The sequence below is a fragment of the Geotrypetes seraphini genome, chromosome 5, assembly GCF_902459505.1.
Source record: "Geotrypetes seraphini chromosome 5, aGeoSer1.1, whole genome shotgun sequence".
NCBI lineage: Eukaryota > Metazoa > Chordata > Amphibia > Gymnophiona > Dermophiidae > Geotrypetes > Geotrypetes seraphini.
Genome location: NC_047088.1, coordinates 245,222,471 through 245,239,791, shown reverse-complemented (window position 1 = coordinate 245,239,791; position 17,321 = coordinate 245,222,471). Strand labels below are relative to the sequence as shown.

The 17,321-nt window shown below is 43.1% G+C and overlaps 1 protein-coding gene across 7 annotated transcripts in view; it reads right to left on the bottom strand.

Annotated features, from left to right (window-relative positions):
- SNX4 (sorting nexin 4) overlaps positions 1-17,321 on the bottom strand; it is a 167,484-nt gene that overhangs the window by 119,007 nt on the left and 31,156 nt on the right. For all 7 annotated transcript variants that reach the window (XM_033946750.1, XM_033946749.1, XM_033946751.1 and 4 more), the window contains 2 exons: positions 12,240-12,378; positions 11,997-12,146 (listed from right to left, as the gene is read on the bottom strand). In XM_033946750.1, the coding sequence (XP_033802641.1) occupies positions 11,997-12,146; positions 12,240-12,378 (289 nt within the window). The remainder of the gene's footprint in view (positions 1-11,996; positions 12,147-12,239; positions 12,379-17,321) is intronic.

Here is a 17,321-nt window from a genome sequence, read left to right as displayed (position 1 = left end):
TAGCTAAGAAAAAAAAAATTTAAATTGAATCAGGTTGGGCAGACTGGATGGACCATTCGGGTCTTTATCTGCCGTCATCTACTATGTTACTATGTTAGATTAGAGAACTGGGCCTCTTCTCTCTTGAAAAGAGGAGACTGAGAGGGGTCATGATTGAAACATTCAAGATAATGAATGGAATAGACTTAGTAGATAAAGACAGGTTGTTCACCCTCTCCAAGGTAGAAAGAACGAGAGGGCGCACTCTAAAGTTAAAAGGGGATACATTCCATACAAATGTAAGGAAGTCTTCTTCACCCAGAGAGCGGCAGAAAACTGGAACGCTCTTCCAGAGGCTGTTATAGGGGAAAACACCCTCCAGGGATTCAAGACAAAGTTAGACACGTTCCTGCTGAACCAGAACGTATGCAGGTAAGGCTAGTCTCAGTTAGGGCACTGAGACCTAAGGACCTAAGGACCGCCGCAGGAGCAGACTGCTGGGCACGATGGACCACAGGTCTGACCCAGCGGCAGCAATTCTTATGTTCTTAAGTTAGGCCAGCATCAGTACTCCAATATCTTAACACTTTCAGAAACTCAACTCTTATTCTCATGACTTCAGACCATTTAGGCTGAAAAGAACCACCTACACAACTTTCACACCAGATAAGTGGGCCACCGACTTGACCACCTATCAATGGAGCCAATGAATTGAGAGGAAATTACAGATATTATAGTTGCTCCCACTACAAGCAAGACAGCTAACACTTACCAAATAGTCTTGATCTGTAGCATGCTGCAGGGCTAAGAATCTCCAAGCTGCGAGATGGTTTAAAAAGTTTGATTTTTTTTTTAAAACCCAAGTTAAACAAATATTTTTTTTTAATTTGACGAAACCTATTTGTCCAATGGGATGAAAAAACTGGAAACTCGATGGACTAAGTGTACAGCCCTCAATGGAGACTTATGTTGAGAAATATAACTTTTTATTTTTAAAAAATTTTGTTTAACTTTTTTTTTTTTTACAAACTTTTCAAACCAGCCTCATAAAAACATAGCTCAACTGTTGGGCTCCAAATCCATTCAGAGACTGCAAAGGCATGAAACTGTAGTTTTAGAAGAGACTCTGAAATGACCAGCCAAGCCAAGCAGTTGGTCCTGAAGTGTATCCTGCAGACACTAAACCAGGGAGACACTTCTAGGAATGCTTCTATAGAAACTGAACAATCCCCAAAGTCTTCAGCACTTGACTACTGCGATTCTCAATATCATGGTTCGACACAAAAAGAAATCCGCAGGCTACAGAGTTTACAAAACACGGCCATAAAACTTATCCACAAGACAAATAAAATATGATCACGTTATTCCCCTACTCCAGGGGTAGGCAATTCCGGTTCTCGAGAGCCGGAGCCAGGTCAGATTTTCAGGATATCCACAATGAATATGTATGAGATGGATTTGCATGCACTGCCTCCTTGAGATACAAATCTATCTCATGCATATTTATTGTGGATATCCTGAAAACCTGACCTGGCTCCAGCTCTCGAGGACCAGAATTGCCTACCCCTGCCCTATTCCAAAAAGCTCACTGGCTACCTATCTTCCATCGGATCACCTACAAATTGCTCCTTCTAACCTTCAAAACTAGACTCAAACTCTCCCGCTTTCAATGATAAACTTATTACTTCCTACTCCTCTCAAAAAACACTAAGATCCAACTCTCAAAATCTTCGTTATACATTTGTGAAATCTTCTATGATCATACCTGCAAGTCCATCTTCTCTGTCATGGCCCCTACTCTATGGAATGCAATGCCCAATGAACTCAGACTTGAATCTTCTTTAGTGATATTCAAATTTAAAAGTAAAAACTTTCCTATTTCAAGATGCTTTCAGTGCAGGTTAAATCATATTATCAAGGCAGTATCATTCCATATTTAATCAGACTTCAACATACATATCTTCAGGATCTTCAGAAGTGCCAGTATTAGCCAAGTGTTTTCAATGGCTAAATGACTTTTATGGCACTGGCCTCGTCATCAGACCCATTTGGCTATATTTTTGTGATTTTTTTAAGTGCACTGTGTTCATTTAATAATTTATAATCTTTATTGTTATATATAAGTTAAACTTATCTTATCTTTAAAGTTGCTCGTATTGAGAGAAATTACAAGTTCGGGATGGTGCAATAAGCTATAAAGGGGGGACTCTTCTTGATACAGCCTTTTGGCGAAACATGTTGAAGCAACAGGTCCCTTCCCAATAAGAGCAACTTTAAAGATAAGTTTAACTTATATATAACGATAAAGATGATAAATTATTAAATGAGCACAGAGCACTTAAAAAAAAAAAAAATCACAAATATATAACCAAGTGGGTCTGATGACGAGGCCAGTGCCATAAAAGTCATTTAGCCATTGAAAACACTTGGCTAATACTAGCACTTCTGAAGATATATGTATGTTGAAGTCTGATTAAATATGGAATGATACTGCCTTGATAATATGTTTTACTGGTAAGTACTACAGACAGTATCAGAGATATTGGCTATATAAAGATATTATGGTTCAATGCATGTTAGCCATCTCACTCCATCAGACAAAGAGATTCCCTCACCTACTGTATTCTTCCTCCCCGACACCCTTTTCTAATGCAAATTTTATTGTAACTTACCTCCTGGACATTTGTCAGTCATGTCAGTTTGTCTCCCCTTCTCAATGTTTTAGATTATATTTTATTCTTTTACTTTATTAACCTACTGTAAACTGTCTAGATACTTGGGATAGAAGGTATAACAAGAAATTAATAAACTTGGAAACTATGAGAGCAGCTAGTCCAACCCGTCTCACACCAGGAAAAACTTAGCCCATTCCAGTACACACTAGATCTCCCCAAATTTCCAAGGGGTGGGAAATGAAGCTAAATTGGCCCTTACAGAACTCCCCAGGGTTTCCTCATCATCAAAGTAATCTGTACATGGTAGCCAGTCACCTGGGTAGGAAAGAATTCATATGTTATTTTTGCAGAGCAGCTGCTGTCAAAATCTTTGACCTTCCCTGAGGGAAAGAGAGATTTTAGATTTTGCTCACAGCTTTTTCAGTTGTAGCTCAAGGCGAGATAAATTCAAGTAGAGTACCGTAGATATTTTCCTGCCACCCACCCCCCATCCTCTTTGGTAGGCTTACAATCTAAGTATGCACCAGAAGCAGTGGAGGGATATGACTTGCCTAAAATCATAAGGAGCCACAGAGGGATCTGAACTGAGTGTCCTTGGAACTCAGCCTGCTGCTCTAACCGATAGGCTACTCTTCCACGGCAACAGTTTCAAGCCAAAGGAACAGATATCAAGCTTCCAGCGGAACACTGCATTGTTTACAAAATTTTACTGTTGACATTTATATGTGGGAGTTTGGCAGATGGATGAATATGCAATGGTTTAGTATTGAATGTAGCCAAGACTGAGATCATGATTGTTGAGAATGTGATGGAACATCTGTGGTGAGCTACTTTGTGTGTGAATGGTATACAATGTCCTGTGAAACAGGAATTTACCGTACTTTAAGGTGTGGTATTAGAGGCAAAATTGAAAATGAATGTACAAGTTATGAAGGATGTGCAACAGGGCTGGGCACTTGTCATTTAAGTCAGTGGCCACAGGAGAGAGCTCAGCATCCATGGGTGGCTAGAAAAGGGGTGTTGTACATCATTAAGTCACAGAGAGCTCTAAGGCACTGGTCCAGGGAAGAGGACCTGGGAAGACACAGCTGGAAATACAATTCTCAGGAGGCTTAGGGGCTAGAGCTCTAGTGAGCTGGGGAAAAAAACCTTGGGCTACAATCCTGTAATCTAGGGGTTTGTCCCAAGGTGGAGTGCTTTAGAAGCGTCTCAAGCACTGTAAAAAAAGTAGCCTGGCTAAGAGAGGAAGAGGACATGGAAGGAACTGCCAGAGCCCGAGCTTAGAGAAAAGATGGAAGCCTGTCTGAAGACACCCAGAAGGTCCCTGAAAGAATACAGTTCTGTACACAGAAGTAAGTCTTGACAGAACTAGGAATATGGACAGAGTTGTAAATAGCTGGTTGTAGTAAAAAGGCAGCAATATTGGGGAGGGGGAAGTTAAAAGTCCTGAACTGTTTTTGTTAAAATTTCCTTTTGATTATGAGCTGCGGGTGGAGGATGACATGGAAGCAAAGTGTTATGAAGAGTTGTGTCATCCAGGGTGAGAAGGCTTATAAATAAAAGGAAAATCTCCCAGTCTGTTTTAGGAGAAGACTTCAGGAAGCCGAGTGAGACGTCAGTGGCGATCATTTGCATATGCTAATGAGGCTAAGCAGACTATTTATTTAATTCTTGTTCTCCAGAGTGGAAGGAGAACAAGTGAGCGAGTGAGGCTCATGGCATAGCATCCTAAGAGTTAAAGGGACATTTGGCAAGAAATAGTAGACTGTATTAAACTTACCCTGAGTGCAAGTGTATGAGAATAGAAAGACCTCTAAATAAATGCACCAGTGTTAATCAAATGTCTTGGAGACTCTTTCCTAGAGACAAGGATTTTCTCACAAGGTAACAAGACAGAGTCATCTGGGAGCTGCCTAAGGAAGAGCAGCTGAATTGGTCCAGGTTTAAAGGGGATTGAAGACCTCTCACCCTTTAAAGCTGGTGCATGATCCGAGGCAGAGTCTATGGTGTTGCATTCAATGTTTTGAAAAGCACCCACAGACACTGTGAAAAAGTATTTTGCTATGTTTATGCTATATCAACAAACTTTTGCTCTCATTGTTGGATCTGTACTGCCGAGTATGGTGGTTTCTAAATCGTACTATTGTAATGCCTTATATTTGGGAATGACTAGTGTTGAAGTGAAGGCATTGCAGGTAACCCAAAATGCATTTGCAAGATTGTTAGTGGGCATTTCTTGCTTTGAACATCTCTCCAATTCTGAAAGTTACTGGATACCAATCCATTTTCAGATATAATATAAGTGTTATCACTTGTACATTGGGCAGTGTATAGTAGTAGTATGTCTTGGTATTCTGCTGCAGTGTTGTATGTCTACTGTCCAAGACAGTCATTGAGATTGGAAAATTCTCTGTTTCTGGATGTGGGAGGACAATCTAATGTACATTATGCCAGCACTAAACAAACAGGCTTTTCTGTGTCTGCCGTCATCTACTATGTATGTTACTATGTAGTGAGACCTACTTAATGGAAAACCCTTCCTTTAGCATTACAGAAGGTTCTCTTACTACATTTAAAGCTATGTTGATAAGTTTCACTTAGCTTTTAATACATAATTTAGTTGCTTATAAAAGAGTTGCTCTTGGTCATTGGGGTCCTGTGGAACACAAAGATCCTTCTGTACTACCTCCAAAATGTACTTATTTTCTACTCGTGAAGATTATTATGCAATTGCAATCTGCTTTGATGACTTGACTCTAGGCGGTCTATCAAATAAATATAACCTTGAAGGCTCTGAGAATGCAGATGCAATGAACCCTCCCGAACAGAGATAGAAACAAACCTCATACAAAGATCCAAACAAAGATAAAACAACCCTTTAATTTCTTGGAGACATCTAAAACAGACTCAAATTCCAGAGAGAAGGCTGGACAGAATGACTCCCACTGGATCTCAATGGACCCCTACACTTCAAAAGCGAAAACCAAATATTCTCAACTTGAGATCTATAGAAATATAGAAGGAGCTCATTATATACTGGGAAAATGATGTGGCAGGTAATTTGACTTCATCACAACAGGAGGACCTTTGGCTTCATGCTTTTAAAATATCGATGTCTGCTAATTTGACACATTCCTTATTTTTTTATCATCGTGCTCTTTGGACTCCGAGGAAATTGTTCCATTTTGGACATTTATCATCTGACTTTTGTTGGCACTGTAATTCTGAGAAAGGTACATTAGTACCGTATTTGCCGGCGTATAAGACGACTTTTCAGTACCTTAAAATCCTCCCCAAAGTCAGGGGTCGTCTTATACACCGGGTACTGTTTTACATGTACTTACTTTACATTACAGAGCTGCACGGGGACGCCCCTAGGGTCGCGGGGATCCCGTGGGGACGCCCCCTAGGGTCGCGGGGATCCCATGGGGACGCCTCCGAGGGTCGCGGGGCTCCTGCGGGGCTGGATGCTCAGTCTTCTGGATGTACGCGGCTCTTCTTCTCCCTACCTTCTCTGCTTGCAGCACAGAGCCGAACGGAAGTCTTCCCGACGTCAGCGCTGACGTCGGAGGGGAGGGAGGGCTTAAACAAAGCTTAAACAAAGCCCTCCCTCCCTCCGACGTCAGCGCTGACGTCGGGAAGACTTCCGTTCGGCTCTGTGCTGCAGGCATGGCAGGTAAGGAGAAGGAGAGTAGCCTCGCGGTACCAAGAGAGAGGGGCGGCCGCCCCGCCCCGGTTGCAGCACAGCCGGCCAGGTTCCCTTACTTTTGTGGCACTTCCCCGACCGACCGATAACAGCCCGGGTCCGACAATCCTCCCTGCCCTGTAGCCGCGAATCTAAATACCTTCTTACAGCAGCTGTAAGAAGGTAATTTAGATTCGCGGTTAAGGGCAGGGAGGTTTGTCGGACCGGGGCTGTTGTCGGTCGGTCGGGGAAGTGCCACAAAAGTAAGGGAACCTGGCCGGCTGTGCTGCACCCGGGGCGGTAGAGAAGGTGTGCGGAAGAAGGGGTAGTCTTATACAGCGAGTATAACACAAAACTCTATTTTTTAACTAAAAGTTGGGGGGTCGTCTTATACGCCGGCAAATACGGTACATATGATTTATGAATGTTCTAGGATACCACCTTTTTGGTCATCAGTTTGGAATATTATTTCTCATTTTCTCACTAACTGAGGAGCTCTCTTTGGCCGTTGTCCTTTGGAGAAGCACTGTACTGGTATCTCCCCTTTCTAAGAATGAGTCTCGTTTGTTTGATATTTTATTGGCTCTTGCCATAAAAGTGATTCTTAGAAATTGGAAAATACATCATGATTTACATGTGGCCACTTGGTGGAATTTAGTTTGTCTGACTCATAAGTTTGAGATGGAGAATGCTTATTTTACACCTCAATTTCGTGCTGTACAATGTATGTGGGCCACTTTTCAATCTTATCTTGTCACTGAAGATGCTTAATTTTTCTGTCTCTGTATCTTGATTTTGCTCTGTAGCTATTGCTGTATTGGTTCTTTTTCTTGTGTGATTTGACATGATGTTGTTCTTGGAAAAATTTTATTAAAGAATGTTTGAACAAAATGAAATATAGAAGGAGCTGACTTTTGAATCTATCCAAGGATTATGAAGCAATGTAGTAGATCAGACAAAGGCACCCTTAGGCCACCAAAGAAGTTAAAACTCCATTGTTTGTCTCATGGATGCAGAAAATTTCAGGGTCACCAACTTCCTGACTGACCGAGCCTAAAGCACACTTGTCAAGAATGTTATGTTATGTTAATCAGGTCAGTTCAAGGTCGGATTATATTACAACAGGATGGATCAGTACCGAGGAAGTTAAAAAGGACAGTTTGACATGGATGGACGTTCAATAGAGTTGCTAGTACAGGTAGGTCAGTACAGTTACTCATACAGTTAGGTCAGTTACAAATACATAGTTACAGGTTCATGTAGGTCATTGTTCCAGACTCATTGTTATGTCCTAAGAGTTGCATTAGACAGACTAGAAATGTGTTTTTACAATTATTTCAGTTACTTCAGGGTTGGCTCCCTGTCTTGGTATAGAAATGCTTTTAAAAAGTTTTCTGAATCTAAGATAACAAACTACCTTCCCTTAGAATGTTAATCTTCTTGTACCATCTCACACTTGGCATGACCGTCCTGGATACCAGGATGGCCGAGATTGCTTAAGGTGTAACCCAGCAGTCTTCAAGCTCTCCTCAGACCAATGGCTTAGAAGGGATCGAAGCCAATAAAAGGTAGAGCCTGCAGTCCCTCACCCCCTTCACATGACCTGTCAGCATTGCAACTTTCCTCCCCTGCACAAAAAGCCACATGGGCAGAAGCAGACAAGGCTGAAATGGTAGCTACTCCCACCACCACGCTGTCATGAGCTTCATGTGCACTAGCAGCTCTGTTCTCTACTGTGCTCTGGAGCCATTTCTGCAGGTCCAATATGATCCAGAAATAAGAGAAACCAGAAACAACTGCCAAGCAAAAATCTAGCAACTCCTGCCAGCATGTGTCTGCTGTTTCTGAAAAGTCTGCAGGCTGTTCCTTCCTATCCCTGTAGCCTACACTTGCTCCTCTGCAACCAGAATTCCTTTACATCCCTGCTGTCCAGAGGATCCCCTTGGTGCACTCCCTTGGCTGCTGGATATAACAGTCTGCCTCTTACAGGCAAACTTCCCCTTCTTTCTGAGAGGAGAGGAGGGAAGGGGATGGAGGAAGGAGCAGGAAGACCCCCTAGAGGCCCATTCTTAACATTTCTAGCAGGGCGTCTATGGGATTATACGACCTCTCCAGGACTACAGAGTCTCGAACTGGGGTTCCTCTGGGCTCAATAAAGGTAGACCAATCCCTAAAAGCTACAGCAGAGCATTGGAACTCAATTTCAAGGCTACCAAACAAGAAGCTGTCATAAGAAAAATCCTGCTGCACCAGTCTAAGCCCAGGAAAAGCTACAATCCTAGCCTACAAACTCCACTTGAGAATTAAAGGGCGCTCTCAGTGTGAACCATCAGCAATGGGAGCAGAAGCTCCGATACTTCACTTCTGGGTTGAGGCGGGAAGCCTCCACCACCACACCATCATTGAGCCCCCTAGTGTATATAATGAAAAACACCTGCAATAAGGCCCTAAATAAATAATACAATCTAAGCAACCCCGTGAGCAAATCAAACTCAAACGGTGGGATTATAACCTGAGCGACCCCCACACAAACCCTGCCAGCCGAAACCCACCAAGCTAGAAATAAAGCAATAAAGAACAATATCAACCAAAACTCAAATACAATCACAAATAATACTTATCTGAACCGAACTACCACGAATGAAAACGCCAGGAGCCAAAGTTCAACCACGCTGGTTTCGGGGAGGAGCCCTTCTTCAGGAACCTAGCCCCCGACCAAAAACCAAAAAACAAAGAAAAAATGCAAAAACGCGAAGCGGGACGGCTGGAGGGAGGGGCGTCCGAGCGGGAGAGCACTCACGCCTAAAAAGAGGACCAGGACAACGTCACACACAAACCAACCAATCATACAGGACGCACAACATTGAAGATTGTGGAACAACAGTTATCTGGAGGTCCTTTCCATCATCGCATAACCAAGGCTTTTTTGATGCAACTAGCCACTTTGGTTTTACAGCGGAACTTCTTTGAAGTACGAGGGGAGTTTTATCTGCAGACTCACGGGGTAGCCATGGGGACGGCCATGGCCCCCAGTGTGGCCAACCTCTACGTTACGAATTTTGAAGAGCAGCTGTTATATCCATCTATGTGGATGTCGGATATTGGTACATGGCTCCGGTACATCGATGATGTGTTCCTGGTTTGGACAGGCACCAAGGCCAGATTTGATGAATTCCTTACCTGGCTGAACACTCTTGATAGACACCTGAAGTTCACCGCTACGGTGGATGGAGCCAGGGTCACTGATTTGGACACTATGGTCAGCAAGTCGGGTGGGCGTTTGGTTACAACGGTCTTTCGGAAAGTTACCGATCGTACCTCATATTTACACTACACCAGCTGTCATCCAGCTAGGCTGCGTCAATCGTTGCCCGTGGGGCAATTTCTTAGGATCCGCCGAATTTGCTCCTCCTTGGGGGAGTTTAGGATCCAGGCCAAGTTGCTATCGCAGCGCTTTAGGGCGCGCGGCTATCCAGATTGGACCATCAAGAGAGCTTACCGCAGAGCGCGTTATGCCAATCCTGAGCTACTGCGGGCTCCTGCCATCAGGCCGCCCATGGAACAGCAGGTGTGTGTTATTTCATTTTCCGACCAAGCTCACCAGGTAGCCGGCATTGTGAGAAAGCATTGGCATGTTTTGGATCACCATGCCATTTTCAATCAGGCTCCTTGCATAGCTTTCTCCCGTCCTAAAAATTTGAAGGAATTGTTATCCACTAAAAGCCGAGCAGTCACCGGGGGCAGGCACGGTCCGTGCGGCCATTGTGATATGTGTGCGTCTTCTCTATCTATCACCCAATGGCAACACCCCCGGACTCAGCGCACTTACCATCTTAGATCCCAAACGTCCTGTGATTCTGCTTGGGTGGTATATATCATCATCTGTCCTTGCGCGTTACATTATGTGGGGCGCACAAGCAGAAGGATCAGAATAAGACTACAGGAACACAGGAGTCGCATCAGAACGGCATCTTCATCTGCCCCTCTGGTGCCTCATTGTTTGGAAGCTGGTCATCAGTTTACTGATTTGGTGTGGTTTGTGCTTGAGCAAATTCCCTGGGATTTCAGGGGGGACAAACAATTTCATTTAAACCTCAGAGAACAATATTGGATTTTCCAACTTCAAGCTGCTTCTCCCCACGGTCTGAACGAAAGTGTGGAATGGAACACCATCATATAGGGTTCCATTCTATTTTTTCTGGGTACCGTGTCATCATGTAGGTTACCTGCGCTGGGTGGTTTCCAGCACTGTCGGGTTTCTAGTACTGAACGGGTTTTTATTGTTCCCTTTCTGCAGTGTGGGGCTTCTTCTTTTTTCTGCCCCGGTGTGAGTGATTGCTGACGCGTTGTGCGTCCTGTATGATTGGTTGGTTTGTGTGTGACGTTGTCCTGGTCCTCTTTTTAGGCGTGAGTGCTCTCCCGCTCGGACGCCCCTCCCTCCAGCCGTCCCGCTTCGCGTTTTTGCATTTTTTCTTTGTTTTTTGGTTTTTGGTCGGGGGCTAGGTTCCTGAAGAAGGGCTCCTCCCCGAAACCAGCGTGGTTGAACTTTGGCTCCTGGCGTTTTCATTCGTGGTAGTTCGGTTCAGATAAGTATTATTTGTGATTGTATTTGAGTTTTGGTTGATATTGTTCTTTATTGCTTTATTTCTAGCTTGGCGGGTTTCGGCTGGCAGGGTTTGTGTGGGGGTCGCTCAGGTTATAATCCCACCGTTTGAGTTTGATTTGCTCACGGGGTTGCTTAGATTGTATTATTTATTTAGGGCCTTATTGCAGGTGTTTTTCATTATATACACTAGGGGGCTCAATGATGGTGTGGTGGTGGAGGCTTCCCGCCTCAACCCAGAAGTGAAGTATCGGAGCTTCTGCTCCCATTGCTGATGGTTCACACTGAGAGCGCCCTTTAATTCTCAAGTGGAGTTTGTAGGCTAGGATTGTAGCTTTTCCTGGGCGTCCCCCATCCAAACCCTGTTGTGACTGGTTGTGCCTCTTTGTTGTTACTATTTTAGGATTTTTGGCATACATATTGAGTGTAGTGTTGTGTGCACCAGTCTAAGCTGCAAGCTGGGGGCAGAGAATATTGGCAGGTTCCAGTGCTGCACCACTTCTTGTAGTGCTGATGATGTCTCTGCCTCTAGCTGCTGGGTTGGGCAATAACCCACTGCTCTGAATTGGTTTAGAAGAATGATATGGAAAATTTCTTTAAAGCTATTCATATTCCACCACATAATACACTCCATCTGCTGTGGTTCTGCTGTAAACACTCTGCATGGATGTGCAAGTTTTGAAGGGAGGAGGGGGAGGCATCATGTCTGCCAAGATAGATTGGGTTTGAATGTAGCTCAGAGCTGATATACTTTGGCTGTGGAGGGAAGGTGGTGATGCTCTCTCAAAAGCAACATTACCAAGCTTGAAAGATTTTTTTTTCTTTTTCAGTCTTCAGATAAAGAGAGAGACTGTATTAAGTTATTTTTATAATCAAACGTTAAAGCCCTTGCCTGTAACTTACAGTTGCTTACGTGGTTTTCTGAATCTTTTCTCCCCTAGGTTTATTTTCAATTTGTAAAACACTTGCAGTATAGCAAATAAAGATGAAATGTAAAATTCAACTTCATTAAAATCAGTGTATATAAAGTGATGGAAAGAATTCTATATCACACCTGTGTTAAAAAAGAATAAAAGATTTTGTCTTGGCAGAGGATGGGATGAGAAGCTACACGTAAAAGGAAGTTTTCCAAACCAATCCGCCGTCTTTCCACGAAGTCTGGATCCATATTATCCGCCGACAGCTTATGCCAGACAAACTCTGCCTGAGAGAAAAAAAGGACAGAATGCATAAATAAAATTTTCTCCTTGGTTGTAATATCATGAATCAGCATGTGCCTAGATGTCAATTTCCTTACCCTTTTTTCTGGTAAAGGTGGAACGACAACATATGGGTAGGTAACTAGCAAATAATTTCGCAGTAGTTCAAATTCACTGTATCGCCGCCACAGCGAATCAGGAGGAGTATTTTGACCCTCAAGCTGGCTCTCAACAGATCTAAAATCACAAACAAAAAACAGAATGCATAGGGTAATCCTGGAGATTCAGTGCTTTATTCATTTTGTAGTGATTAATGAAGCAAAGATTCAGACTTAGAAATTCTGATTCAACTTTGAAATTTAGTGCTCTTTCCCAACATGTTACACTAACAAAACTGTAATTTATAATATACTGCTTTCAGTTCCTCTGGGCCTCTGCTAGCAGCAGAGATTTTATTTTGATTTAGCCTATATATTATATTATATATATATATCTATATATCATATATCATATATAATAAAATGCTAGAGCGCGCATACACTCTCGAAAATTCGTGCGGTGTGGCGCCGTGAGGTGTGCTTCTGTGGCAACATTCTAACCTCACAGCGCATGCGGGGGCTGAAGGCGCGCGACTGTGCTCTCTCCCTGCCTCGGCGTGTCACCGCCCGCCCTCACTCACCGCTGCCTCTCACTCGCTGCCTGGCCGCGTCCTCACCGTGTCACCTCACTCGCCGCCACCGCCGATCCTCTTCAGAGCAGCCTGCGATCGTGGCCGGCTTTAAAGAACCTCGCAGGCCGCTCTCCAACCTCAGTAGCACGCTCCCTCTGACACACGGGATCGCGTCAGAGAGAACGTGCTACCGAGTTGGAGAGCAGCCTGCGAGGTTCTTTAAAGCCGGCCACCACAATCGCAGACTGCTTTGAAGAGGAGCAGGCCAGAAGACGCCAGGATGGAGGGGAGGGTAAGAAGGGGATCAATACCGGGAGCCATGGGGAGAGGGAAAGGGGGCTGCTTTGGGGGGAGGAGTGTGCTTGGGAGAGATAGAAGGGGCCATGGATAGGGAGAGGGAAAGGGGGCTGCTTTGGGGGTGAGGTGTGCTGGGGACAGCGTTGCTCTGGGAGGAGACAGAAGGGGCCATGGAGAGATAGGGAGAGGGAAAGGGGGCTACTTTGGGGGGGAGGTGTGCTGGGGACAGACAGCTTTGCTCTGGGGGGAAGACAGAAGGGGCCATGGAGAGACAGGGAGAGGGAAAGGGGGCTGCTTTGGGGGGAGGGGGGAGACAGAAGGGGCCATGGAGAGATAGGGAGAGGTGTGCTGGGGACAGACAGCTTTGCTCGGGGGGGGAAGACAGAAGAGGGCCATGGAGAGACAGTTAGGGAGAGGGAAAGGGGGCTGCTTTGGGGGGGAGGTGTGACCTGGAAGCAGACAGCTTTTCTCGGGTGGGGGGGGGAGACAGAAGGATACAGACAGCGGCCAAGGAGAGCGAGATAAAGACAGACAGACACATCTATTCTAGCACCCGTTAATGTAATGGGCTTAAGAGATAGATAGATAGATAATTGGCTAAAAGAAAATCTCTGCTGCTAGCAGAGGCCCAGAAGAACACCTCTGGTGATTGTGTAAGTCAGTCTGATTTTAAAAAAACAAAGACTTCAGGACTTGAACCTACTACCTGGCTCCAACCAGGACATTCCACTTAAAGAAGCTTCTTAGTGGCAGAGCCCATGCTGTGTAATCAGAAGGCTACCAATTCAAATTGTAACAGGATCTCCCACTTTGGAGTATTGTGTTCAGTTTTGGAAGCCATACGTGGCCAAGGATATAAAAAAAGGTTTGAAGCTGTCCAGAGGAAAGCGACGAAAATGGTAGGAGGTTTGCGCCAAAAGAAGTACGAGAAGAGACTAGAGGACCTCAATATGAATACTCTGGAGGAGGGAAGGGCTAGGGATGATAGGATTTATAAATATTTGAAAGGTATTAATATAGGACCAAATCTTTTCCAGAGAAGAGAAATTAGTATCAGCTTCCGCTTCTTAATCCCTTGATTCATGTGAAGCTTTTAAACATCTAATCTAATGCTTCTTTTGAAGTGATCCCCATCCTAATGTTTTTGCCACTCCATTTACTTTCCTTTTAATTAATTTTACTTTGATGTATTTTTAAACAACCTTCCCCTCCCCTACTTTTCTTCTGTTTCATGTATGTTAACTTAAATTTGTCTAGGATTTTTAACAGTTGATAAAATATTGTTTTTATTTATTTATTTTAACTGTTTTCTTTGTAATCTTTTTATATTGTACACCGTTTAGACACTTGTTTTGATAGACAGTATATCAAAAATAAAGAAACTTGAAACTTGACATATTAATATAGGTATCAATATAGGACATTTAAATATTTGAAAGGTATTATTAATATAGGACCAAATCTTTTCCAGAGAAGAGAAATTGGTAAAACTAGAGGACATATATTGAGGTTGAGGGGTGGTAGACTTAAGAATAATGTTAGGAAATTATTTTTCATGGAAAGGGTGATGGATGTCTGGAATGCCCTTCCAAGAGAGGTGGTGGAGAAAAAAAAAGGGTAAGATGAACACAGAGGATCGCTAATATAAATGAGCAAACTTTCACAGTCCGAATCCAGCAAATTAGATGGTTTGGATTAGGCTGGAGTGAGTTTCAACAGCAACTACAGTAGTTGGAACCTAAGGACAGTACCAGGTAGACTTTTAAGGTCTATGGCCCAGAAATAACAAAGAAAAAGATATTTTAATTTAATCATGAACACGGGAAGGACGCACTGGGGGCACTAAGGATACGGGAAGGACGCACTGGGGGCACTAAGGACACATGACGGATACACTGGGGGCACTAAGGACATGGGAAGGAGGCACTGGGAGTACTATGGCTACAGGACGGAGGCACTGGGGGTACTTAGGACATGGGAAGAAGGCACTGGGGGTACTAAGGATGTAGGAAGGGGTACTAAGGACATGGGAAGGAAGAACTAGGGTACTAAGGACATAGGATGGGACACTATGGACATAGGAAGGGGGCCACTGAGAGACAGGCAGGCATGGCACAACAAAGAAATACAGGGGGCCAGGGAAACAGAGACAGAAAGAAAGATAGACAGGGGGCCAGGGAGAGACAGACAGAAAGAATGACAAACAGACAGACAGCGTCCAAGGAGAAAGAGACAAAGAAAAAAAAAACCCAAAATAGACATCTACTCTAGCACCCGTTAATGTAACGGGCTAAAATACTAGTAATATATAATAAAATATCTTAATAAACACCATAGGGTGAAAATGGAGCGGCAACATATAGACACATCAGAGAGAGAGAGTATCAGGAGTTAGAAAAATAAGGGGATAAAGCCAAAGGCAGAACAATCTACGGCTTAAAGAGGTTCCAGAGGACAGCACCTTTGGTAATTGTGAGATGCTGTGCATAAACCGTCAATGTATTTACCTAGCAGCGAACAACTCTCTCCATTATTCAAAATTGATCTTACACATACCACATTAGGGCCTCACAGGGAAAATCAATGCAGAGATATAACATGTTTGAATAACTAAAAAAAAAATTATTGATACAGCAAGTAATAACAGTTTATATACCGCAAGGCCGTAAAGTTCTCTGCGGTTTACAATAATTAAAAATACAACAAATTGAATAAAACTAAAAAGGTAAAAAGCCAATAACTAAAAAAAACCCTAAAAAGATCTGATTATTGCATGATAAAATTCTACAAATCAGCTACCTAAGTACTTCAAAAACAGATATGTTTTTAGATGTCTCCTAAATTCCCCTTAAGTATCAGTAAGCAGAAGTAATTGTTCTAGATCTTTGTCCCATAATGCTGCCTGATATGAAAAAAAAGATATTGATGATGTAAATTGAAAGATATTGAATGCAGAGGAGCTGATATTGAAATTTACCCAGATATATCACAGATAACCTTACAAAAATGAAGGAAGTTTATTGGAGTCACTCTGTACTTGTGCAATGAATAACTGCATTAACAACTGCATTATAAAAGAGTTTTCCTCTGGAATAATTTTTATACAAAAAGGTACAATTCAAAGTCCAAACTGCAGAGGGGGCTTGACACATTCTTCTACAACTTAGTATGGACAATCTTCCTGAAAAAATAAGAGCAGATCAAAAACTATCAGCTCAAAATGGCAACAGGTGGTTAAGGGCAGAAGACATTCATAAGAACCTAAGAATAATCTCACTGGCTCAGACCAATGGTCCATCTAGCATAATAATCTATCTTCACGGAGGCCAATCCAAGCCACAAGTACTTGGCAAAAACCCACATAGTAGCAGCATTCCATGACACCGATCCAGGGCAAGTAATAGCTTTCCCCATGTCCGTCTCAATAGCAGACTACGGACTTTTCCTCCAGGAACTTGGCCAAACCTTTTTTTAAAACAGCTACATTAACTACTTTTATCACATCCTCTGGCAACGCATTCTCTGAGTGAAAAAATATTTCCTTGCTTGAGTGAGCTTTCATGGAGAGTAGTTGGAACCCAAGCACAGTACCGGGTAGAGCTTTGGATTCTTGCCCAGAAAGAGCTAAGAAGAAAAAAAAAAATTTAAATTGAATCAGGTTGGGCAGACTGGACGGACCATTTGGATCTTTATCTGATGTCACCTATTATGTTACTATTAGTTTTAAAAGTATTACTCTGTAACTTCGAGTGTTACCTAGTCTTTGTAATCTTGATGCAGTAAAAAAAAACCCTCCCCCCAAAAAAAACTGACCCGCTTGTACCCTTTCTACACCACTCAGGATTTTGTAGACTTCAATCATATCTTCGCTCAGCCGTCTCTTTTCCAAGCTGAAGAGCCCTAACCTCATGCGAGAGGAGTTCCATACCCTTTATCATTTTGGTCACTCTTCTTTGAACCTTTCCTAGTGCCACTATATCTTTTTTTGAGATAAGGAGACTAGAACTGAATGCAATAATCAAGGTGAGGTCGCACCATTGAGTGATACAGAAGCATTCTAACATTTTTAGTTTTATTTACCATCCCTTTTCTAATAATTCCTAGCATTTTGTTTGCTTTCTTAACCGCAGCTGCTGCACATTGGATGGAAGGTTTCAGCGTATTGTCCACGATGGCATCCAGATCTATTTATTTGAGCGCTGACCCCCAAGGT